Source organism: Chanodichthys erythropterus, chromosome 11 (genome assembly GCF_024489055.1).
Source record: "Chanodichthys erythropterus isolate Z2021 chromosome 11, ASM2448905v1, whole genome shotgun sequence".
Taxonomy (NCBI): Eukaryota; Metazoa; Chordata; class Actinopteri; order Cypriniformes; family Xenocyprididae; genus Chanodichthys; species Chanodichthys erythropterus.
This window is the reverse complement of record NC_090231.1, coordinates 31,928,497-31,955,469: the sequence shown is the minus strand read 5'-3', so window position 1 is coordinate 31,955,469 and position 26,973 is coordinate 31,928,497. Positions and strand designations below refer to the sequence as shown.

The window sequence follows — 26,973 nt, the reverse complement described above, 5'->3', positions numbered from 1 at the left end:
CGGCAGACCACAGTACAGACATGCTAGAACACTTCCAGCTGTCGTTTACAGCCTCTGTGCAGAGAAGCTTTGTCACTATGACAAGAATAGGAATTTTCGACAGTTCTTCTGTGCTTGTGGGGTTTTGTTTCAAGCATTTGATTTGTGTGGTGTCAGCCCTAGGCTTGGTAACATTCATTTGCTGCACTGAAAAGACCTCAGGAGAGACTGATGGGAAGACTTGATTCCAGATGCTCGCTGAAGATCATCATCATCTATATCTACGAAACGGCTTCTTCCATCCCCTAGTCTCTCTCTCTCTCTCTGTCTTTGATTTCCCCCCCACTGTGACAGTCTCTTCTCATGGAAAATGAATTATAAATCCTGATATGAATACCAAGCCTTTGATTAGTAAATAATGCCAGGCGCTTATGCAAAGTTCAGATATGGATGAATAATCCTCTCCCTCTTCCTGTCTGCTCCTCAGAAGCTCTTTCCGGCTGCAATGCATTTTGTCCTTGCCCTCATATCACCCTTGCAGAGATGCTGTGATATGGCTCTGACTTTTTGAAGCACTCTATGTTCAAAGGCTTTTGATTTCAAGCATCAGCTGATAAGTATTCCACGCAAGTTCCTTTCATAAGCAAACAAGGTGCAGAGAATGCGGCGCTTATATCTTCGTTGACAGCCGGAAGACACACTTTTACTCTCAGGACTGACACGAGGGTTGGAGGTCACAAGATGCACCTGTGCCTTTGTGTGTTTTTCAGGTTTATATCTCTGTAATCGGCAGAAGGCTGCCATGAGTAACACTCTGCTGGAGCTGGTGGGTTGCGAGTGGGCCTGCTCGGTGCCATCACTGAAGCATTAGCCCATCTGAACTCGTCATCAGTGAATAATCGCACACATACCCCGGCAGTCAGGCACGAGCCCACGGCCGTCTGACCGAACGTCTGTTTGTTTTATTTGTGCGATCCCACGTATTTGGTTTGAAGAGAGGTTGCTTCATCCTCCTGAGGCAGAACTTTGAAATATCAGCCTTAGTGCAGCTCTTTAATATGTGAGGCATCAAGGTTGTTTATGCATCAAGAGAGATGCAACGCATCTAGCCTGGACTTAAAAAGGTACTTATTTCTTTTTTAATTTGCTGGCCTTTGGTGACTCTGATGGAACTAATCTCTCCCAGATTGTCTTTACGGTCCAGTTCATACAGAGCTTGAATTTGCTGCAGACTTTTCTGCAGATTTAAGTTTCTGGAATAAGCATTCAATGTTTTCCTCTCTTTAAGGTATAAACGTATTTCTTCAATTTAAGGAACTTTTATGTCCCAGGGGACGATTTTTATTTAAACAGATTTCAACTTCGTTTTCTTTTTGTTACATGAAGGTAACCTTGAAAACTTCTTATAATGCATTTTTACTTAATTACTTTTGTTTTTGAATAACTGCCCTTTATGTTGTTTGTTTTGTTAGTTCTATTTTTACCTTGTCCCAGACCCACATTTTCAATATTATCCTGCTGTAAATTTGTTAAATTATGCATAGTGTTAAATTAGCCTTAGCAAGAAAAAAAAGTTGGCCATTTATATATAAAAAAAACAAATCAATGTAATTTCTATCAATGCAATTTCCATCACAGAAAGATATTAAACATGATATATAATGTGTTATGTGGTGGAAATGTTTATTACCTTCAGAAAAAATGACAAAACTTTCAGAATTGTTAGTAGACAAATTAAAGTTGCGATGAAACAAGAAGCAGCGGCAGATCTTTTCTTCAATATTGTGTACATCACTGTTAAACAGATGATCCCAGTTAAACACAAATGTCGGGTGGGGACTTCTTTACATCTGTTGTTGATTGGATGGAGGCAGATGCAAGCTTGACGACTAAATGACTAGAGAAATCTGGAATACTTTACCAGAGTGAAAGTGTGTGCTTTCAGAAAGTTTATTTTCTAAAAGTCCACATGCCAATTGCCCACAGTTGAAGAAAGACCTTTATCAAATGTACAAAATGTTGTTGCACTCCAGACTCCAGACTGTGACCAAATGGTTGCATTTTGCATCTTTTTTTCCCAGTGTTATTAAATTTTGTTAGAGTTCACACTGGTGCGACCATCTGACAAGAGCTGCCATTTCTTTTAAGAAATGGCAAATGAAACGAAAGCGGAACGAAACCGCGTTACTTGTTTGAGCTGTGCGGCATGGACCATTTATCAGCTTGGACCAGTAACAGACAAAGCAGCACAAGGTCAGACCAGACACTCACGGGCCGATCTTTGATGACACAAAACATTACTACAGAGTGCTGGGAGGTCCAGTGAGAAAGCATTTGAATTCACCGCAGGATTAATAACATTGCGGCGAGATCTAGTGAGAAGCATTCAAATTCAGTGGAAAATTCTCTATTACAAACCATATCTGATCAAACAATGCTGACATGGAAACCAGGAGAAACATTGTTCCATAAATGAACAAGTTATAGAAGGCTTTCCAGTCCACAAATCACCAACATTCACCAACGATTTAATTAAGTAACGCTAACTGTAACCATGGTATTGTGGCAGAAATAGTCAAATGTCAAAATTTACATTATTCATTTCAGGGTTCATACAGCCATTTGACAGTGAAATTCAGATACTTTTCAAGTGCTTCACACAGCTTGTTCCAGCACTTCAAAGCTCTAAATGTGAACAATTGCATTGCAGGTCAATTTACGGTGTGCCCCTAAATGTTCTGCTTGTGATGCTAAAATTTTCAGAACGGGGGCTACAGTGCTTCTAATAAAAAATTATTTGGGAGCCCTGGCACTCTGTGTAGATAGTGTTACTTGAGTGTTACTAGAGTTGTCAGCAATCCACATTTGCATTTGGTGTGAGTAGCCTTTAAGTTTCCTTTTGAGCCCTTTTGTCTGCACTTGAGCACTCCAAGAGAGCTTCTTTCAAGGGTGTTATTTGGATAGGCTTGTTCATGACAAGAGTTTTTAGGAGAACGCCTTGGGTCTTTAGTTCACAGTGGTGCTGCGGAAAAGGTCTCTTGTAAGAATGACTCTGCTTTTGAATTGATTTGTACTTCAACTGAACTTGATTGTGGCATTAGTACGAGATGTCAAGAAACAAATGAGAAAATACATTTCCTTTGCTTTCTCTGCCATACTTTTTCTTATTTGAAGCTGCCTAATTTACCATGCCTAACTCTCACAGACCTCTGAGATTGGATGATGAGAGGAGAGAGAGATCACAGATATAGAAAAACTAAGTTATAACATCTACCAGAAAGCATGCAGAAGGAGAGGGCGATGGATGAATGAGAGAGAGTTGCTGAAAATCATGAGATATCTTTAGGTAGAGACACCCGGGAAGGAATCGCTTATGAAGCAGCTGCTAAAGTGTCGCAGGCCTTTGATCCAGAGTGCAGGTTTCCCTTCTCTGTTTATATGGAGAGATGGCAAGAGAGAGTCCAAAATTAACCCTCGCAAGCTCCAAATGTGAGTATGAATTGACTTCTATAAATTCAGTAGGAACTGCAACATTACATGGTTTAAGAATGTCAGGCTGACCATTTCTGATATGTGACAATTCGAATCAAACCATTTAAATAAAAAAAAAAATCTTACTGACCCCTCAAGTTTGAATAGTAGTGTGTATATGTAAAATACATTTTCATGGCTGGTAAGAAACATTTATAGCTGTTAGCATGTGTTGCAAAAAGTTAATTTTGGACCCCGAGTAAGACTATGAGATGAGACTTAGAATCCCAGGAGGCAGCGCAGAGATAACGGGAGAATGTATGCAAAGCCTCTTCAAGAGCCATTGGAATTTTACAGATGAGCACCATATCCCTGAGAGACTATGACAGGCCCCACACATCTCCCCTACTGCGACACTCAAACTCCCAGCTTCTCTTTGTTACCATAATCCACTGTGACGGTGAGGGTCGCATTTCCACTGTGAGAGGGCCTGACTGGAGGAGGGGCTGCCGGATCACACGGGCCATTTATAGTGCCACAAAAAAAGTGCTGGGACTCTGGATATGTGTCCGCAGGGTCAAACAAAGAGGTCTTTATCCTTTTTGAGACACTTGATGTTGCTGTTGTTTTGGCTCTCTGTGTTTTTCATGTTGTCCGTGGTATACATGCGGCCAGACGAAGTAAAGCGATGCTGTGCAATCTTCAAGGAGGAGTTGGTTTCTGACTGTTTTCGATAGTGTTTATTCTCTTTTTCTATTTGAACGGAAGGCTGGCCGCTTCCAGGCTCCTCCGAATCAGATATTAAGATGTTCTTGTCCAATCCATCCTCACAGGTACTGAATCTGCCAGCCCACGGTAAGTTAAGAATGGGGTGCCTTTAAATGCACATCCAATAACTGGAAATATTTTATCTGCCTCTTCTCTTTTGGCTTCTTTCTACTGCTTTCCCACCTTCACTGCTTTCATTCTTTCTATCATCTGAAGCTGAAACCGCCATTACTCTCGAACGCAGTCTACACAGAGCTGGGGAGATGAAGTGTGAGATGATTTCCTCTGAATGTGGCTATGTGCTGACTCTTGTTACTCTCAGTCTTAATGGATTCCACACTTCTGCACATTGTGAACGTATTTTACAAGGACTCCTGGATATGTCCTTGTTCTCAAGAACATCATAGTTGCTTTTATAGAGTAGATGTGTGTAGGTATTCTTTGTTTTCATATTCAATGCATGTCTACCTCTCTATGAGAGCCATTGATTGAGTCTGTAAAAATATGTTTGGGAAATTTACCAGATATTTCAGCTGGAAGTGTGTTGATGATAGTTTTTCCTGTCTCTATAAAAGGAGAGCTGAAAAAGCTTCGCTGTTGTGTATTCTTCAGAATGAACTCTGCAACCTCAAACTCTTGTTTCCCCCCGCCCCAACATCTCAACTCTTCTTCAAAATCTCCTCCTCTCTCCTTTAGTCTTTTAAACTCCACTCTCTTCTTTTGAGATTTGTCAAAAGTGAGATAAGTGACCTGACGGAGCTGCCACGTAAACGAAAAGTGCATCTCGTTCTCTCTCTCATATATATGGCATGTGCTTTGAACAGTAACTAACCCATAGGGCTTTTAGCTAAAGTACATCCTTATTTGGTGTATGGAGAACATTAAACATGGACAGGGTTGACAACCTGTACTTAAATGGATCATTCACTTTGAATGTTTTTTTTTTTTTTTTTTTTTTTTTTTTTTTACCTCTTGACAAACATGAATGATTTAAACGTTTGTGTGTGTAGATGAAACAATGGAGACTGTGTGGTTTGACCTGTTAAAATAAATAATTCACCCAAAAAATGTGTATATAATGTGTGTACTTTCTGATGTAAAAAAAAGTGAAAGTTTGGTTGCTTGGACTTTCAGAGGAGGGACAAAAATAAAAAAACACTTGAAAATTTTTTTTTTTTTACTAAAAAAAAACTTAGTTTGTGTTGTGAAGATGAACGAAAGTCTTAGTTTTGAATGACTTGACAGTGAGTGAATAATAAGAGAATTTTCATTTTTGTGTGAACTAACCCTTTAAAGTCACCATGAAATCAAAATTGACAATTCTTCTTTTTAATGGAATGTTACAATTTATGACATGTAGACTGGCAGGACGGCTGGTCATAATAGTTTTCCAATAGCTAGACAAATTCCAATCCCTTCCCTCCAGCAACCCGTCACTTACATGAAACAATTATAACAATTAACAAACAACAACCACAATCCAATAGATTACAGATGGACAAAATCCCACCCTTCTTTTTTTTTCTCTCTCGTTTGAGAAGTTGTTTCACTCAGGTGTGCCAAAATAGGGAAGAAAAAGTCAAGTTAAGTCAAATTTATTTATATAGCGCTTTTACAATTGGTAATTGTTCAAAGCAGCTTTACATATTAGAAGCACAGAAAAAGGGAAGTGGTTAAAAATAAGCTGTACAACCAAGCGTGGTAATATGTAACATATACAAGATGGTGCTACATTAAGCCAATGTCGGCTGACTCCCAGGGGTGGAAAAAACCCCCTAGGAGAAAAACCCAGCGTGCTAGCACTGGGAAAAAAGTCCTAGGAGGGGAAAAAACCCCTTGGAAGATATATATATATATATAATATATGTAAATGGATATGGAGATCAAAATCTGAATTATACATTTTTATTATAGAGATTAAAAATAGATTATATATAAATATATGTAAGCTGCATTCACAATTTCTGGTTTGTGCCGGCTTGAAAGGGTAGTTGAATCATAGTATTAATTGAGCTAATTAAATATGAACTAAATAGTTTTATTTACTCACCCTTGTTTCAATCCAAACCAGTATGACTTTCTGTTCTCTTCATTTGTCATTTGATAGTTTTGTGTGAGAAACAGAATGAAATTGAAGTTGTTATTCACTAAAAATCACGACATTTGCACTAGCCTTTCCTTGGCGTGATGTTTGATTTGTGAACTGATTGTTCGGGGTGAATTTGTGAACTGGATGAACCGGTTCATTGAAAAGATGCTCAAAAGGATGATTATTTCACATATTGGACATTCCACGTATTTAAGCGATTACTATCAGTAGCTAGAGGAAATGACCTGGCACATTGAGCTTTGCACAAGTTCTCATTGATACGTGATGTCATGCTTATTTAGCCCTCCTTCAATTGTAGTCCATCAGAGTATGACCTGAAAGAATTTCTAAATTGCTAGGATTTTATCTTTACTTTGTGATTTAGGTGAAAAAGCAAGCATGAAAGACAAGGCTTTTAATAGTAACTGCCGACAATGTCCAGCAGACATCTGCGCGTAAATGAGGTGTTAACTAGCACTAACATGCTGAGATTCTGCTGCTGTGACTCCCAGACAGACAACCTGAAGATCAGCATCCGTGATGTGCAGTGAGAAGCTTTAAATTTTACAGTGAAAATGTGTTGCTTATGTAGCCTTTTAAAACCCTGCTTGGCTGAATCGTCATAAATTATCTACATGTCTAATAATTCATGGTATATCTATTCTTTTTATATGCCATAACATTGTTACATCGTGACGGATGGGAGCCCTGTCAATAAGCCTTGTATCCGACAGAATGTTATAAACTAGAAAATATCTGATTTAAGTGCTTCGTCAATATTCCCATTTAATAAAAAAGATCAATCGCCTCTTTACGGTGTGATTTACTGCAGTTTTTAATTTAACAAGCCTCTCCTTGGGTGCTGGAAGACTGTTATGGCGGAGATTAATTGTGGGGTGAAGAGTTGCAGTCACTCTCCACACACTGTGGCTGATGGATCGTCACTACATTAACGACCGGGCTGTCGAAAAGCCTGTAAATTCATCATGAATGCAATTACTAATATGTATTTGTTTCTTCTCCATCATTTATGGTCTATTTAAAGACTGTAAGTCAGTGTTCCTTGACGTGAAAGTGTACTTAACGCCTAGGCCAAATGTGCTGTGCCAGTTTCATTTTCACTCACAACAGATTTTATTTATGGATAACTGCCCAATTAGCTTGGAGTTGATCTCATCTTAACATCCTACAACAACGCTGGCTTTGCCATTTGTTCCACTAAATAGTCAACTAAAACAACCGCCAACACCATCAGATGATATTTGATAGTACATTTAATCTGTGGTTTGAATAACTTGTCCTCCTGTGGAAGCAGTTAAAGCTGTTGCAATCAGACGTTTTCCCAGGAAGTGTATATGCCATCGACGCAAATGGACAACCGATAAACAGGCTTCGCTGGTGTTAATAGATGATATATCTGAAATTGGCCATCTCAGAAGATATAAGGACACAGTGATAACTCTTCAGGTTGCAAAAAAATGTTATAAAGTGTAAGCAAACTTTGGTAAACAAGAACCAATATTGCCCATTGCCACATGAATTTGGCTATGGGTTTCTTGAGTATAAGGAAAACATATTCTTTAAAATTATCTGATTTTTCTCTTTCCATACCTCACCTCATTACTGTTTTTGTTTCATCTGTTTCAGGTATGACAGGCTATTCTGTGATGCATATCACTAAATGAACCGGAGAAGAGTATCCTAACTGTGACAAAGAGCATAATGACGGCGCAGTCAGACGTTCACTGATGATTGGAGCTGGGTAAGAAACAAGAACCAATATTGTTATTTACAAATCTGCTAAATCACTATCGTTATCCACTCACTTTTGCTAGACACTGCTTCTGATCAGTTATTCACTCTAGTGTCACACCATATGAAATGATTGAAATCTCTGTACAAAACAACGGAAATAGTTTAAGTGCACTATTGTTCAATAGTTTGTGGTCAGTACATTTTTAAGAATTGTTTTAGTTTCTTAATATAAGTTTCTTATGCTCAGCAAGGCTCCATTCTTGCTCCATACTTCATCAGAAATACAGTAAAAACAGTAATATGGTGAAATATTATTACAATTTAAAATGTTTTTTATATGAATATATTTTTATAATGTATTTGATTCCTTTGATAAACTGCGTCACTATTTCCATCATAAATAGTATTTATTTGAAATAGAAGACTTTTTTTTTATTATTATTCATTTAATGCATCCTTGCTGAATAAAACTACTAATTTCTTACAAAAAATTGTACTGACACCACCAGACTTTTTAATGGTAGTGTACTTGTGTTGTACACTGCTTTGTTGTAAATATAGACAAAGCCCAATGTAAGCTACATAACAAGGCACTTTGCACAAATGAAGCACAAGTGGATTTAGCAAGGAGTCAGTGGAGAAAAGGACTTTATACCTTCTCAGTAGTCAGTCATGTGAGACTCTTATGAATGTCGTTCCAGCTTATTTTACATGCTCCGTCTGACTTCAGCTTGATCTGATGATCAGGCTCTCTCTACCTATTCGCAGCTCCAGTGATTAAATCACTGGAGGTCACAGTCTCTGTGGTAATGGAGACAAGCAGGCTATATCTAGCCTGTGTCAGGTCTGCACTCTTGGTGGTTGTTTCTTGTGAGATGCTGCAAAAGAGACGTGAGTGCAACGGTTAAAGACGTTAGTCGAACTCGTTTACAAAAATGGTGGAAAAGTAATGCAGTGGAATGGAAAAACACATTGTCTGACTGCTGTCGGTTTGCTTGTGCTGTGTGTGTGTTTGTGTTGGGGGGTGGGGGGTTATAATGGCTCTGTCAGATGGTTTGCTTCTCCTATCTTCATTTTACGAGAAGTGTTTAATCCCCCCGTTGGCCGTAAGAGCATAAGCTTTTTAGTAATATAACAGCTCTAATCCCCCGACTGCTGATGAATTGGATGAGGGGCATTACCTTCAAAGCAATTTCTCTGTTCACCCACTGCAAGAAGACATCACTTGACTAGTTTAAATAGATCATTGGCCAGGCAATTTGATTTGGTGAGGGTATTAGTTTTATTTTATTTAGTTTTCTGTTATGTTGTAATGCTGTCATTCTGGAAATGTCCATAATAACCCTTTTTTTGAGTTCCCCCCAAACATGAAACAATGGATTTTGGGATATACAGAAATTCCGTAAAGTGATGTGTAGAGCATGAACTTTTCTGATTAGAAGACCCCCTATTGCCCCCCCTCCCCCCATTTAGGTTAGTTAGACCCTCCAGTATTTCTGGACGTTAAACAGGAACAATAGTTATTTAGGGGAAAAGCCAGGTAATTCAGTGAAAATATACACCTCAGGATCTCATTGGCTTCATTGACTCATACTAGTAGCAAAGAATACCAGTGGCGCTCAGAACACTGCAACAAACTACTGTTCCTCCAGGGATGACCAGGAGTATAGCCCCTTGCAGTGTTCTTTTGCATGACAATCGCCTACATTTCACAGTAAGTGGAGAACAAGAGAAGCTGCATATTTTAAGCTTGAATATTTAGCTCAAGATCTTTTAAAAAAATATATGCCTTACATAAGATGCAATTCATAAAGATTTTGCATGACCCATCTGCATTTTTTGTGTCTCAAAGGTTGAAAACCATTAAGAATAAACAAGGGGAATAATAGTTTTTGAGCCATCTCTTATCAGTCAGTTATGTTCACGAATCACACACCTCAGCTCTTTCAAGCTGTCTTTAGTGTTGCCCTTAATTGCATTCATGTAGAAGCCAAAGTTCTTTTTCTTAGGGCATTCATGGTGCTGATGAACAGGTGTGTTGATTAGATCATGAATCACAGCCAGAAGGAGATCTTTGCAACATCTGCTCTTTGATTATCTTGCCTTTCCAGCTATAAACTCGGATTTGCACCACAGGAGAGTAAATGGCACTGTACCTCTGTCTAATATCAGATCAAACCTGCAATGAGGCTCAGTCCTAGTGCATCTGATTGGTTGTGCTTGAGCCTTACTCTCCTGATATTACACCAAAATGAAGGGGTAATTTTAAGACTTGACCCCAGATGTTGTGCATGCGCGTGTCCTCTATAACTGCCGTTTTGCCAGTTATTTGTGCGTGTCCTTTATAACTGCTGGGAGTTCTTCCATGCTCCCTTTCTAATGAGAATTAGACTAAATTACATCCACTGCATTATTATTAGCCTGTCGACTGTGCTTATTATGGGCTGCATCTGTTACACAGGGGGGAATCCCTGTGATGTCCCTCTGGCAATATCTTTTTCTCTAATGAGCCTAATAATGTAGCTGTTTCACACTGGAACAGAGGGGATCAGTGTGTTTTCGTTACATTGGTTTACTTCTTTAATTTATTTTCACCCATCCTTTAGCTGCCAGGTCTGGTATCAGTAATAAGCTTCTTTGAAGCTGCTGATTGCCCTTGATTCATCCCCAGGCTGATCAGCAGTTCAGAGGAGTGGAAATGTCCAGAGTTTAGTTAGATCTGACACACCTGAGCTCAAACACATGACTCTCTTCACTGTGTTGGCCAGAGGGCAACACATTTCCTTGGCATTGAACTTGTACACTATTTCTGCTGTTGTTGGTAGGTCAGACTATGTCATTGACTAGGTGCCAACCAACACTTGATCCTGACCATTGTGCTTTGAAGAAAATTTTGTGGTAAATTATTTTAGAACATTACAGAATATTCTAATTTTTTAGTAGCATGCAAGCAAACTTTGCTAAGTTTTTTTTAAATTAGCTTAAAGACAACATGAACATTGAACTTACTGACTTTAAACATTATTGTGCACAATTTATCAATGCACGTTATTCTGAAATGGTTTCATAATTTTTTTCATCAAAATGTGTTAATGTTAACCACCTCTAAAGCCCCATTTTAGAACTAATAAACAAAAATATTAAATCAAATCCTGATGGATAAAATCTGTCTGTTTTGACAAAAGTACTTACTCAAATGCATAAAAATGTTTTTTTTTTTATGCTAAATGCATGAAATGTTGTTTGTTTTAAATGGAATGATGGTTTGTGTATATACAAAAAAAGGTAACACTTTACAATAAGGTTCATTAGTTAAACAATAGTTAATGTATTAACTAACATGAACTAACCATGAGCAATACATTTGTTACTGTATTTATTAATATTTGTTAACGTTAGTAAATGAAAATACAGTTGTTCATTGTTTGTTCATGTTAGTTCGGTGCATTAACTAATGTTAACAAGATTTTAATAATGTATTAATAAATGTTGAAATTAACATTAACAAACATTAATAAATGCTGTATAAGTTCAGTTCATTATTATTTCATGTTAACTAATGTAGTTAACTAATGTAGTTAACTAATGTAGTTTTTACATTTATGCATTTGGCAGACGCTTTTATCCAAAGCGACTTACATTGCATTATGCTATACATTTGTATCTGAGTATGTGCAATCCCTGGGATCGAACCCATGACCTTGGCATTGCTAGTGCCATGCTCTAACCACTGAGCTACAGGAAAGCTGATGATTTTTTTTGGTACAGCTTATAATGTGCAAGTTATGGTAATCACAATCAATTCTGCTAAAGAGAATGAAAGTTATAAATGTTGGATTTAGAATTAAAAAAAATTAGAATGGCAAGCCAAGTGACAAATCTAACCACAGGGTATTTACTAATGTGCATGCATTAACTACTAATGTAGTTAACTAATGTAGTTAACTAATGTAGTTAACTAATGTTAACTAATGAGTCTTATTGTAAAGTGTTACCGAAAAAAAAAAAAATCTAACTTTTTCTAGTTCTCAGTCATAACGATTGAAGAAACTAGGGCTGCCCCCTAATAGTTAATGTAGAAAAATGTGGGCTATTCAAGTGTTTGTGCGGAGTGTAAAAACTGAATAGTAGCGCACTTACTGCATGACCACCAACATGGAGGCGCTGGTACGATCACTTGCACTTAAAATACTTAAATACCATTTTTGGTCATACATATAAGAGTAATACATCTTTTGAATCTGTGAGGAGTTTACTTTTGTGTGTTTTTACAATTACAACAAAACGTTGTGCTTTTGTAAAATAATGAAAGCAAACAGGTTGCGATTTCTGCCATCTTTCTCTATGAACTTGAGAACGCCCAAAAAAAGAAACAAAAAACCAAAACTCCCTGTAAACTTGCCTCACAGACATGAAAATATATCTATAGAAAGGGAAATGTCTGCTTTTAAATGAACCAATTCAACTGGAAAACAAATATTCTCAAGTTATGTAATCCGTATGAATTGTGCATATAGACGCATCCACTAATGCGGAGATGACGAGTCAGCACCATCAACTTCATCACTGCAGCCGGAAATACAGAAAACACTAGTTTATCAATTAATTACTAAAATGTTAAATAAATCTCCTTGCTGTTTTTCCCCAACGCATTCGTAATCATTACCTCTGCCGGTGAGCTGTGGTAAACTTTGTGTGCTCTTGAATGCGGATTAGGCTATGTAGGCATTAAAGGCTCGTTATTATGATTTATATGGTTTATTAATAAATGTGCGATTAGTCGAACAGAAAAATCTTTAGTCGATGGCAGCCCTAGAAGAAACCACTTAAAAAACTTAAGTCGCCCGTTAAACTCACCTCGTCACCTCTAGTTGGGTTGCCATGATCCAGGGCTGGATTCTGACTTCCACTATAGCCAGGGATTTCTGTTATGCTAACAATTTTTTGCAGCTGTTTGCATGCAGTTGGCAAATTGCAGTCTACATTTCCAGCCAGCCAATGAGTGACGAAAGACTTCAGCATGGGTGTAACAGCCCTTCTGAGCCTTACTCTTTTTTTTCTAGAAATCATATTGTTTATATGATCTTACCTCAGGAAACTTGAAGTAATTTATTTTCTGTGTTTTGTTTGAGATGTACGAGCCAGCACAGTGGCTCATTTTTTAGGTAATCTGTGATTAATATGTTGTGCAATAGAGCAGGAAATCCTATTCCCTGTGGCATTTCAAAATGTGGTTGGATACCATTTAACCCTTATTAAGTTTCCTTAAATAGGTCTCACTATCTGTTTCTTTCACTGCCAAACCCTTGTCACAAAACCTTTTAGGTTTGACAGAAGTTTCATAGTGGATTAAACATGCACATTAGTAAATACCCTGTGGTTAGATTTGTCACTTGGCTTGCCATTCTAATTTTTTTTAATTCTAAATCCAACATTTATAACTTTCATTCTCTTTAGCAGAATTGATTGTGATTACCATAACTTGCACATTATAAGCTGTACCAAAAAAAATCATCAGTAGGGCTCCAGCTCCTTTCTACATTGTCTGGTGTTGCATGAAGAGCCCGTGGCAGGCCTGAGTAGGGAGGACAGGCGTGCAGTCTCAGGAGCAGGTCTGTGTGGGTTGTGGTGACAAATGAGCTGAAAGCTTGGTATTCATTGCACCCAGCTCTCCTGTGCCAGCCCTGCTCCCCCCCATCCCCCCCCCCCCCCCCCCTCACTGATGGCCTTTCATGTGTCAACAATACCTCCCACTGTTCCCTGAGCTCAAGGTGCCAGCAGAGGACAGCAGCCTGGGATGGTGCGGCCTAGGGCTGGGCGGTAAGACTGTATATACCATGCAATTGTACCATGTCAACCATTAGAGATTTCATACCGTGGTAGGGCTGCCCTCGACTAAAGATTTCTCTAGTCGACTAGTAGTGTTCATTTAAGCCATTAGTCTACTAATCGTGCGTTTATCGCATAAATATAATACATAGCCTAATCAGCACTCAAGCGCACACATAAAGTTTGCCATACCGCAAATGATTATGAGTGAGTCGTGAAAAAAACCGCACAGAGACTGTCTAAACATGTTAATAATTTATTGATAATGTTTTCTGTGATTCTGGCTGCAGAGATTAAGTCAACAATGCTGACTCGGCATCTCCACAGTAGTGGATGTGTCTGTAAATTTCATACAGATTACATAATCTGAGAATATTTATTTTCCATTTAGATTTGGTTCATTTAAAATTACACATTTCAAGCTTTCTGTGTCTGTGAGGCAAGTATACACTGAGTTTTTGGTTCATGTTTCTTACTTGCTCAAGTTCACTGAGACCGAGACGGCAGAAAGTTTTCATTTTTTTACAAAAGCACAACGTTTTGCTGTTATTGTGAGTTTGCAGAAATAAAAGTGAACCCTTTACAGTTTGCATTACTCTTATCTGTATGACCAAAATGACGGAGTATTTTAAGTTAAATGCAGTAAGCATGCTCCGATAAGCACTTGGATATGCGCCAAATAATAGCGCACATTTATGTAGGACTAGGCTAACATTAGATCGAGCGGACTTGTAAAGTTGCTACTACTAACATGTTTCTAGTGATAAGCCATATCTGAGGTCAATGAATAATAGGCGAATGTTTGGATTTCCTGCCGTTAACGATCTGTTCCTCAAGCGTTCCTGTGTGACTTTGCCACTTCCTGTGAAGTGTTTTTTTTTTTTTTTTTTCTGTGACTAACCGACTAAAAAAATCTTGGTCGACCAAGCCTCTTCTAATTCACTATTGGTTAGTCGGCAGCAGCCCTATACTGTCGTAAATGCACTATATTGCCAAAAGTTGTCCCTTTAAGACAAGTCATTTCACTCGGCGGCCATCATTGAAACGCTTCTCGGGCATCCTGGGCATCATGCAGCTCCTATCTCTTTGAATGGGGAAACATCAGATTCTCAAACTGTTCGTCAACCTTACGATTAAATATGATATGTGAAATCACCAATGAAACAACCAACTCATAAATTTAGTTTCTAAACGCTCGAATCATGACAAAAAAAACTCTATTTTTTTCAGGCTGGATCAAGCTAATGCGCATGCATTTCTGACTGTTTCTATAGAAACCGGTGATTCTAACGGCCGCTGAAGTGACGCGATGACTTTACCAGTCGGCGATTGGCTCTTGGCTTTAGAAGGCGGGACTTATTCCGCCATATTGTGCGTTACACTTTCTCCCATTCAAAACAATACGAGTGACACGTCTTGTGTTATTCTATAGTCTTTGGACAAGGACACTACTCCAAATCATTGAATTCAGATGTTCCAGTTACTTCCATGGCCACAGGTGTATAAAATCAAGCACCTAGGCATGCAGACTGCTTCTTCAAACATTTGTGAAAGAATGGGTCACTCTCAGGAGCTCACTGAATTCAAGTGTGGTACCGTGATTGGTTGCCACCTGTGCAATAAGTCCATTCATGAAATTTCCTCACTACTAAATATACCACGGTCAACTGTTAGTGGTATTATAACAAAGTGGAAGCAATTGGGAACAACAGCAACTCAGCCATGAAGTGGTAGGCCACGTAAAATCACAGAGCGGTCAGCGCATGCTGTGGTGCGCAGAAGTCACCAACTTTCTGCAGAGTCAGTGGCTACAGACCTCCAAACTTCGTGTGGCCTTCAGATTAGCTCAAGAACAGTATATAGAGAGCTTCATGGAATGGGTTTCCATGGCCAAGCAGCTGCATCCAAGCCTTACATCACCAAGTGCAATGCAAAGCGTCAGATGCAGTGGTGTAAAGCATGCCGCCACTAGACTCTAGAGCAGTGGAGACGTGTTCTCTGGAGTGACGAATCATGCTTCTCTGTCTGGCAATCCGATGGACGAGTCTGGGTTTGACGGTTGCCTGGAGAACGGTACTTGCTTGACTGCATTGTACCAAGTGTAAAGTTTGGTGGAGGGGGGATTATGGTGTGGGGTTGTTTTTCAGGAGTTGGGCTTGGCCCCTTAGTTCCAGTGAAAGGAACTTTTAATGTTTCAGCATACCAAGACATTTTGGACAAATTCATGCTCCCATGAAACAGTTTGGGGATGGCCAAATCAAGGTCCGTAAAGACATGGATGAGCAAGTTTGGTGTGAAGGAACTTGACTGGCCTGCACAGAGTCCTGATATCAACTCGATAGAACAACTTTGGGATGAATTAGAGCGGAGACTGCGATCCAGCCCTTCTCGCCAATATCACTGCCTGACCTCACAAATGCACTTCTAGAAGAATGGTTAAAAATTCCCATAAACACACTCCTAAACCTTGTGGAAAGCCTTCCCAGAAGAGTTGAAGCTGTTGTAGCTGCAAAGGGTGGGTCAATGGCATATTAAGACCTACAGATTAAGAATAGGATGAAGTTCATGCACATGTAAAGCCAGACGTCCCCAAACTTTTGGCAATATAGTGTATATTATCAGTGGGCTGGACTGCTTGATGTTGTCTACACATGATCAAGAAACAAAGTAATGTAGAAATACAGAGTATGATATGTGCCAAACCGATCAAGACAGATTGAAACTCAGATTGAGAGTTTGTTACTAAGGGGTGTTCATGGATATAAACGTATCTTTTTTTTTTTTTTTTTTCTTCTTCTCAAGCTTACTAAACTTAACATAACACACTTAACTATGTTTAAAATATTACTTAATATAACTTTTTTTTTTCTTTTTTGGGCGGGGGGGGGGGGGGGATCTCAAATGCTACATCATGTGAAGCTACTTTTGCATTAATTAATAACATTATAAGATTACAGTTACACTGCTGTGTATGGATTGATCAGGGCAGCCATGCTGAGGTCCTGATCCAGGTAGCAGGAAACAACTGAAGAAGTGGAGAATCAATAGCAGCCTGCATTAGATGAAAGAGCAGCGCATGAATCAACGTGATGAGGATTCAGAGGGGGCGTGACCAGCGTCAGGTCGTTTCTGCGACGGAGACCGCGCTAAGCGCATTCTAATGGGGACTGCTCTGCTGAGATGGATGTGCTTGTTTTGAATTCAGTTTTTGAGAGCACTGCGTTTAATAAGTCAGCTCAGCTCTGTTTTCCTCAAAGGAGCCGATCGGCCACAGCTGTAGCTATGGGGACGGCACAATGTTAAACCGCATTCATCCCTGACACTTATTACCAGCTGTAAGCCCCTCTACGAAAAGCCATTTTCTTAAATCTAGCATGGTATGATGCTCTCTAGGACATGGTGTACTCTTCCTTTAACTCCGCTATGCCGCTTGTTCAGAGAAGGGATTACATCCGTGTTCCTCCTGTTTTTAGTTTGATCTCTGGATTATACAGGGCTCAGCCATATCTCCTGCATATTAGTGGATTTGAATGCAAATTATCCTTGTACACAGATGCACCCTGCACTGCGGTTGGCCGCCTGATCCAGATGCTCCATCAGGGAGGCTTGATCAGGTGCTTTGCGTTAGGATTCAGACAGCACTTTCTGAGCATGTCTCTGAATCTCAGAGTAACGGCATGTGAACTCTGCCTGTGAAAGCCAAAAAGATCAAATTATTTATAGCCTCTGCAAACGAGATGAGCTGCTTATCTTTCACGGTGCAGTCAGACACTGCTCTGCTCTGAACAGAGGGTAAGGCCTCGACGTGGGGAAGACGAAGTAAACAGGGGAGAGATTAGAAAGAGATTGAGCGCAGGTCTGTGAAACAAGTGCAAACTCTGCAAAGAGGATTAAATGGGAATATTGGAAGAAAGAATGATTCAGTTGCTCTGATCTTCCATGGCTGTGAATATTTCAGAACTGTATGAAATCAGGTTTCCACCTAATACATATGTAGGCCAGGCTGAAGGCGTGTACATGCGGCTACCATTCATCACGTCTGGATCCTTTTTGCTTGGCTCGTTAAATATGGAGTGTGTTGCAAAATGTGGCACTTCGTTTGGGTTGATGGATTGATGCGTTTTCATTCTCTGTTGACCTTAGCTTTAGTTTGACAGTGGTGTGGACTGCTAATGATGGCATTGGCGTGTTGTCCATGCTAAACCCAGCACAGTAATTAGCTGTAGTGAGAGGCAGTGCTGTTCTGCTTATTGATTTTTATTCTCTGTGAAGAAGATAACATACCAAAGAGAGAAGAGATGATATGAGTGAAAGGCTGCCGATTTGCGTTATGAGCTACGTTTACAAAGTTAATGTGATTCTCTCTTTAGTAAAGAAACCGCAGGAGCAAAATATGATTTGTGAAAGAGGAAAGATGTGTAGAGAATATTGAATTCTTTCTTTCCTGTTATACTCACTACTATTGCAAGAACAGCAGTCACAATAGGCTACCAGTTCGGTTGGCATCCACATATTTTTATGCAGAATTTGGGATATTACATAAATGATGGATGGAACAAACAAAATGTGAAAAGTTTCAAAAAATAAAAAATTCTATGCTTTAATGAGATGGATACCTTTTTTTATTTGGTAAGAAGACCACATAAACTAAAGTGGAAACACATTTACTGTACAAGTTACTAGATTTGCATTAAAAAAGTCACGTGACTTTGCCTCAACAGGTCATATGAATTAATAATTTATTAGAAAATGAAAATATTGTCAGACCAGTATCATTGTATAGCATCTCATTAGCTTTGTTCACAAATTATTTTTGTGATGATATGACTGGCATGCAGGTTTGTTTTTTTTTTTAACCAAAACTTAAAATCATTTTTGTTTATTTAAATAAAGGTTCAAATAAAAGAAAATATAAATATTAGATGAAAAATGTTAACTTGCGATACTTTAATAAAAATGTTGAAATGTTGCCTTGGCAACTAACTGAAATGTTTAAGTTAAAGTACTAAAATTAAAACATAAATAAAAATAAATTAAAGCTTAATAGAAAATAAATAATGAATAGAAAACAAAACTAATAAAAAAAAAACAATTAATAAAACCTCAACTAAAATTAAAACAGAATAAAAAAAAAATGCAAAATATTGATAAATACTATAGTAGTGTGTGAATAATTCTTAAAATAACTGCTGCCACCATTGTCAACAGAAGTGAATTTGCCTCTGACACAATAAATCCAGAAACAGTCTCCGTTGTGCACTTATTTTGATGGAAAGCTACACATTATACCCTTAACAATAAATAAATATAGTAGAACAAAAAATAAATGCTTTTCCCCTGCTGCTATGAATTTTAGAAGCAATATGCATAACCGTGTACACAGTCATCCAGACAGATATTGAATTTCTGTAATGCTGCATTTGATTATTCATGCAGAGGGAAAAAATTGATTGGACCTTTTAAACTCTGATTAATTCCATGTAGGTATGCATAAAATTTCCTCTGACTGGATTACTGATTACACGATAGCTTAAATCTGAAATGTCACTGGTGTGTTGTGGGGTGTGTAAGTATATTGCATGTTTGCCTGTTATTGCAGTACAGGCAATAGGTGTTTCATAGAATTTGTGTTAATGTACATTTGTGTTTACATTGTAGGTAAGCAGTGATGATGCGTTGTCTGGCAGCCCGTGTTCACTACAAGACCCTGATAGTGATCTGCGCTCTTCTCTCTCTGCTCACTGTCGTTCTGTGGAACAAGTGTACAAGTGAGAAAGCGCTGCGCTTCCTGCCCCGGCACCCCCAGCCCCCTCCCAGCCCGAAAATAGACAGCCATCCGCAGCAGCCCCAGCCTCCTGAACCTCCACCTGTGGTCGGCGGAGTACGCTACGAAGAGATTGACTGCCTGATCAATGACGATATCACCATTAAGGGCCGTCGAGAAGGTAGTGAGGTATACCTGCCCTTCAGCTGGATGGAGAAGTACTTTGAGGTGTATGGCAAGGTGGTACAGTACGACGGCTACGATCGATTCGAGTTTTCGCACAGTTACTCCAAAGTATACACCCAGAGAGAGCCGTACCACCCCAACGGAGTCTTTATGTCCTTTGAGGGGTATAACGTGGAGGTGCGTGACAGAGTCAAGTGCATTAGTGGAGTTGAAGGTGAGTTTTGTGTTAATAGTGATACCTCTTCACAATCGTTCGATCTCATCTGATAACGGTTGCTTAGCATTGCTATGCTGAGCTGTCTGAACACAAGTAATCAGTTTCGGGTGAAATAGTTTTGGAGCACAGAAATCATTAAATTAATTGATGTTCATTAAGCATTTCTGTGATGACGCATGTTGATTTCATTGTCTATTTCATGCACAAAACATGGATAAGCAACAAGTAAACATGTCAACGGTGTCAACGACTAGCAATTTAAAAGTAAAATTTGTAAATTGGTAAAAAATTTGTTTGGATGAAATACCGAGAGGCAGCTCTTTCTTAAAGAACTTCACTATGACTGGTTTAATTTATCACGTTAGAAAACAACACCCTGAAAAGCATACTGAGTTATTCAAATGATGTTCAAATGATGTCAAAATGTATTTTCAGTTTTGGTAAAAAAAGAAAAAAAAAAGAAAAAAGAAAAAACAACATAATTTTGGTGCATTTCTAGTATTTAAGGTGTTAGTTCACCCAAAAATGAAATTTCTGTCACCCAGTACTCACCCTCATGTTGTTCCAAACCTGTAAGACCTTCATTCATCTTCAGAACACAAATTAAGATAATTTTGATGAAATCTGTGAGGGGTTTTCCCATAGAAAGCAACAAAATTACCACTTTCGGTCATCAGTATGTATTCAGCTACCAATAAAAGTATAGTATTCTCGGTGCCACCATTTTACCATGTTTAAATCTATTCCACTGGTTTTGCCCTCATTATTGAAGCTGAAAATGTGAGAAAAGTCAGCAGATTCTGCCTGGGCTTACTCATAACTGGCTCTCCTAATGTCTCTCAGTAAAATCACAGTTACTTTCTCCCTCATCATCAAGATTCACCTAAATGCATGTCACATTAAAGCAGCACTTAATTGTGGCACACTGGGAGAAGTGAGAGACAAAGCGACCTGCCTCATTTCTAACACAACTTGTTAGTGGCCATTAATAGTCATTTAGTGCAGTCCAAGAGGAGTTTCCTGGAAGCAAGGCTTGAATGATCTACGTCTGGTTCTTAGTGAGTAATGCACCCACAATGGACTATACATTAAGCAAATGAAAGTGGGATTGATTCAGCCAAGAACTGAATCACAAGAGCTGATTTGATGACCTTAAACGTAATGGAGAATAATTTTGTACTCAGGCTCCCATGCGTCTTCTAGTGAATGTCAATGAGAAAAAGCAAAACCAAATTAAAGCAGAATCATTTTCCTTTTTTGTTAAATAACCTTAATGACAAGCATTTCAAAATGAACTGAGAGATGACAGTCCTTGATGAGAAAAAGCTGATTATGGTGGTCTAGGTTTTGTCCTTCAGAGGCGTTTTACTGTCCAGGAACCACATTTGTCTCTCTGCTGTGTCAGTGATCCATCACTGTTTCTCTGCCCTGACAAATTACTTTCAACCATTTCCTGCTGGCTCACTCTTCTCTCCATCTCTCTATCTCTTCGTAAGGGCCGTCCTTCAGCAGACAGGGTTAAGTGCCCTGTTTGAGGCATCACAGTGATAGAGCTGATCCCAGTCTCACTACATTTCTTGGATCAACCCTACCTGGAATTTAACCTGCAGCCTTTGTGTTTAGGAGCCCAAATCTCTACCACTACCATCATATCAAAGCTTTTAACACAACGTTTATGTTGCTTTCTTAACAGAATATAGATTCACTCAGTCCCTTTCAATCTTCTATTTTTTTCTTAATAATGAGACTGGGTAATGAAGTAATCACTTCTTAAGGAAGTATTGAAAATGAGGTCGGTCTGATCAATACTGGAGTATAAAGAATGCCTTCCAAACCACAAGATTACTATTCACTAAAGTCTCTCGCAGTGCTTCACAGGATGGCAAACAAAGTGGAAGAATTTTCAAATTAAATAAAAATGAATCAAACTCAGAGCAGACTGAGTTTGTTTGCATATGTGAGTGTACGTTGGTGTAACCATTGACAAGCTTGTGAAAAAAAACATTGCACACTTTACCTGCTCGAAAAAACTGAGAAATTTCTACAGTTCTCTATTAAAATGCTGAAATGCAGCACATCCAGGCATGCTGCTGTGAAAGCGTTCACTTTTTGCAAAGTTATTGATCAGCATTCAAGATTAAACCACTCTCAACTCTTTTCTCATGAAAGCTTTTAAAACGTGTGGAGCATGTTCCGTGTGCATATTCAAAGAACCCCCCTTTTTTGAAGCTCTGCATAGAAGCACATTCATACTGTATTCTTTTGTGGCAAGTGGAAAGATTGGGTTGTCTATGAGTTGAGAAATGAAATCTTCAATGTCTGTGGCAGCACAAAAGCGATGGAGTTTGTACCATTCCCCTACTTTTGTTTTCTTTTTAGCCTCCTCTCCTCCATAACCAAGAGCCTGTCCATTACTCAGAGGCTGTTTACATGGAGCCTCTCTCTGTTCTACATGCTACAAAGAAGCTCTGTAGCAGTAATGACTGTGTTGGAATGAAGGTGCCTGTAGGGAATCTTCTGAGGTTTGAAGCATTGCCTTTGATTCTCCTTCGGTATCCATGGAAAATTAAAGCGAGCGCTGCCTCAAAGTGCAAGCGTAACATTTAAGTACAGGCTTGAGCCCATTGTTCAAGGAATGCTATGGTGCAAGTGTGAAGGTTGCGCGACCTGCGGTGTCCATCATTGTTGGATCTCACTAGGCAATCTGTTGGCATGTAGCCTATTTTTAACTTGGTGTACAGCACCAAATTATTATGCCAACAGAAAGTGCTTTTAATCTCCTCTGCAGATTCAATTCGCTGTAGTATGAAATGTTCATTTTTGAAAGGTGTTGCAAATGCACAAAACAAAGATTAATTAGAGGTTCTGTTCCTCTTGTTCTCATCCCGAAGCACAAAGAGGCACAAAAACAGTGTGTTGAGCTCCGAGGTAATAACCTACATGAGCCTGCTGCAGTGTGTTAGAGCAGAGAGCCTATTATCAGAGACAGCGGACAGACTCATCAGTCTCCACTGAAGGAGAGAGAGGGAGAGAGAATAAAAAGGAATGAAAAGGAGATGAGTACAGAGGGTGACAGTGAAAGAGAGCTCCTTTTTCCTCCTCCTTCAGGTTGAGGGATGGCCTCTCCTCCAGCATAGGATCAGAGTGCTCTGAATAGTATCTAGGCCAGAGAGTGCCTCCACAGTGCCCATATGCCTCTTGATACAGGTCCCACTTAGAGCCAGTGTGTGTGTGTGTATGTGTGTGTGTTTGCATCCTGGAAAGTGGGAGGCAGTCTCATTGGTGTGTTTGTCATCTATATTGCCTTGTTATGTCTGTGTTTAACCCTGCATGTGGTTTTTTTTATGTGTATGTTTGTGGATAGACGCTTTAAAGCCAGCTATAAACCAGCAGCGCTGTCACAGTGTTTTGCCTGTGGCTTGATTATTGTCATGCCAGGCTGTAGAATAGATGAGCTGTGGTTAAATGGAAAAAAAAGGATAGAAACAGGGTTAATAAAAGCCTGCTGACCTATAACTCTTAGTTTTTTTTTGTTTGTTTGTTTGTTTTTTGTCATGGCCGACAGCACAAATTAATACTTGAGATCAAGGTAAGATAACTAGTACTAACTGAAGACTATTTGCTTCAGTGGCTTTGTCCTCCCAGTGTTCACCACTCTTTTGTATATCTCTGGCTAATAGAAGATTTATATGTTTTCACTTGTACTCTAGATTTTGTATCTGATCTAAATTGTTTAGAAGTCATGAAACCAGAAACAAGATTATTTATAATGAATGAAGATGGCATCAGTGCACAAACCACTGCTTCACATTATCAGACTTGAGTTAAAAACAAAAGACTCCACAGTAAAGCTAACATAATAAAACAGTTAATATGTTAAGACTCATATGAAGCCTAAAATGGTCAATGGTCAAACAGTTAGTATATGTACACTTGTGAATGTTGAGTTTAGTGTTTATACGGCAAGTTGCTATGTTGCTTGGCATCCGAAAATAAACTGGAGTCTAAAGGCTAATAACCTTGTCTTACTCGGTGAAATAATTATTTGTTGTTTTTTTATGAGTCCAATTATGGATTTACAAAAGCCTTTTTTAGTTCACCCAAAAAATGAAAATTATAAATTAATAATTTATTACTCACCCTAATGTCGTTCCACACCCGTATGACCTTCATTCATCTACAGAAGACAAATTAAGATATTTTTGATAAAATCCGATGGCTCAATGAGGCCTCTATTGCCAGCATGATAATAACACTTTCAGATGCTAAGAAAGGTACTAAAAACATATTTAGTACAATTCATGTGAGTACAGTGGTTCAACTTTAATGTTATGAAGCGACGAGAATACTTTTTGTGCGCCAAAAAAAATAAAAAAAAAAATAACGACTTTTCAACAATATCTAGTGATGGCCGAATTCAAAATACTGCTTCATGAAGCTTCGAAGCTTTACAGATCTTTTGTTCCGAATCAGTGGTTCGGAGCACCAAAGTCACATGATTTCATTACACGAGGCTTTGTTACGTCATAAGTGTTTCAAAATTTCAGTAGTTCACGTGACTTTGGAAGTTTGATACGTGATCCAAACCACTCATTTGAAACAAAAGATTTGTAAAGCTTCGAAGCTTCATGAAGCAGTGTTTTGAAATCACCCATCACTAGATATTGTTGAATAAAGTCATTATTTTTTTTTTATTTATTTTTTTTTTGGGACACTAAAAGTATTCTCATCACTTCATAACATTAAGATTGAACCACTGTAGTCACATGGACTGTTTTTAATATGTCTTTAGTAGCTTTCTGGGCATTTGAAAGTATAAATTAACTTGCTGGCAATAGAGGCCTCACTGAGCCATCGGATTTTATCAAAAATATCTTAATTTGTGTTCTGAAGATGAACGAAGGTCTTACGGGTATAGAACGACATTAGGGTGAGTAATAAATGACATAATTTTCATTTTTGGGTGAACTAACCCTTTAAGAGGGCTTTTTGGTACTTTGCTACATTATGTGCATCCCATTCTTCTGGGTCTGATACGCTGTTTGTTTGCATTATCAGTGCGAGTACTAGCGACCACTATAACTCCTGTAAAAATGTTTTGAATGGGAATGTTAATATAAATTTGCTACTTTTCTCTTCAGTTTATCATCCAGTCTCTCATATCGCTTCTTCTGTTTATTCCCTATAGGAGTACCTTTATCCACCCAATGGGGCCCTCAAGGGTATTTCTATGCTATCCAGATAGCTCAGTATGGCCTGAGTCATTACAGTAAGAACCTGACAGAGCGGCCACCTCACATGGAGGTGTATGACACAGCGGAGGAGAGAGACAGCAGATCTAGCACATGGACTGTCCCTAAGGGCTGCTCTCTCATCAGAGTCTACGACAAGACCCGAGCCACATCAGTACGACAGTTCAGCGTTCCAGGTACAGAAACGGATATTGAACTATAAGCTTCCAATTTATTTCATTTATCTAGTATTCTTTTGTTCTTCATACACTGCATTCTGTTTTTTTTTTTTTTTTTTTCTCTACGATTCTCTGTCCTCCAGCTTCACTCTTAGTATGTTTACAATTCAATTTCAGTATCTTTTTAAATGCCATGTAAACGCTTTAGTCTGATGAAATCAAACCAGAACAGTTTTTTTGCATCCCTATCTGTTTCCTTATCTCTTCTGTATTCTTCTATCATCATCTTTGCATGGCCTCTTACAGTCCTGCTCCACTGGGCATACACAAACACCCTCAAAATGTCAAAACACACTCTACAAATAGTGCCTCATAGACTACTATACAAACGTATGGGGTCAGGAAGACTTTAAATGCTACTTGCGAAATCCTGTCATTGCCACCTTAACAATTTTCATCAATTTCTTCATAATCCTCCATCTTGTTTAGTTAAAAATTTCTTTAAAAAACAGGATAAAAACTTGCAGCTTGACAATTGAAAGCCGGCTCATACTCACACTGTCGAATCTTGAAATACTATATATGTACTTTTTTTTTAAAGAAATTACAACTTTTATTCAGAAAGGAGGCATTCAGCTGATCAAAAGTGACAGTCAAGGCATTGTATTATTTTAAAAGAATTTCCTTTTCAAATTTTCTATTCAAAGAATCCTGACAAAATATCATGGTTTCCACAAAGCTATTTTCTTGAGCACAAAATTGAATGTTAGAATGGATCATTAGAATGATTTCTCAAGAATTTTGCTGAAAATTCAGCTTTGCCATCACAGGAATAAATTACACTTTAAAATATATTCAAGCACCACTGTCATCTTTCAAAATGAACAAAGAGGCTATTTAATGACTACATTGCTTATTTATCTGTAAAAATAGAATCATATGCTTAAAAAAAAAAACAAAAAAAAAACTTCTTTAATCAGACAACATTTTCTTTCAAAATTTTTTTGCCAAATTGCACACACAGGATTATAGGGTATCGCAAGTAGTGAAGGAGACATCTATGATGTCTTTGGAAATCTCACAGATGGAGGCAGTACATCATTAGACAGTACATTCTGTTCCTCTCTCAGGATACTGCATGATAAGGCAGCATTTCTAAGGTCTTGGACACAATGTGCTACTTTTTAGCGTTGAGCTAATCGATAGCCATTAGAATTAGCAGGGCTGTCGCGCTGGCAGGCAGTAATTGGTGTCATCACCCAGAGCATTGATTAGAGCTGAGCCAACTAGGACACACTGGGTCCAGGGCTCCAGCAGGACGCTGCCTCCCTCCCGCTCTCTCCGTCATCCACATCACTGCTATTGATGGGAGGGTAATCAGAGCAGGACAGTACAAATCCACTTAGTCTCTGCATTGCCTTAAGTAATGGATTTATGAGTGCATTAAATAGTGATAGGGGCTGTTTGAGCCAAAATGTCCTTCACTGCCTCTTTTCTTTTCCTTT

At 38.7% G+C, this 26,973-nt stretch overlaps 1 protein-coding gene across 2 annotated transcripts in view; it reads left to right on the top strand.

The window, feature by feature from the left end:
- Window positions 1-26,973, top strand: part of glceb (glucuronic acid epimerase b) — a 50,692-nt gene that overhangs the window by 19,844 nt on the left and 3,875 nt on the right. The window contains exons 2-4 of one of the 2 annotated variants that reach the window (XM_067399448.1): window positions 7,955-8,069; window positions 19,550-20,055; window positions 25,247-25,486. In XM_067399448.1, the coding sequence (XP_067255549.1) occupies window positions 19,560-20,055; window positions 25,247-25,486 (736 nt within the window). In that variant the 5' untranslated portion in view covers window positions 7,955-8,069; window positions 19,550-19,559. The remainder of the gene's footprint in view (window positions 1-7,954; window positions 8,070-19,549; window positions 20,056-25,246; window positions 25,487-26,973) is intronic. The other variant, XM_067399449.1, reaches the window with a different exon arrangement.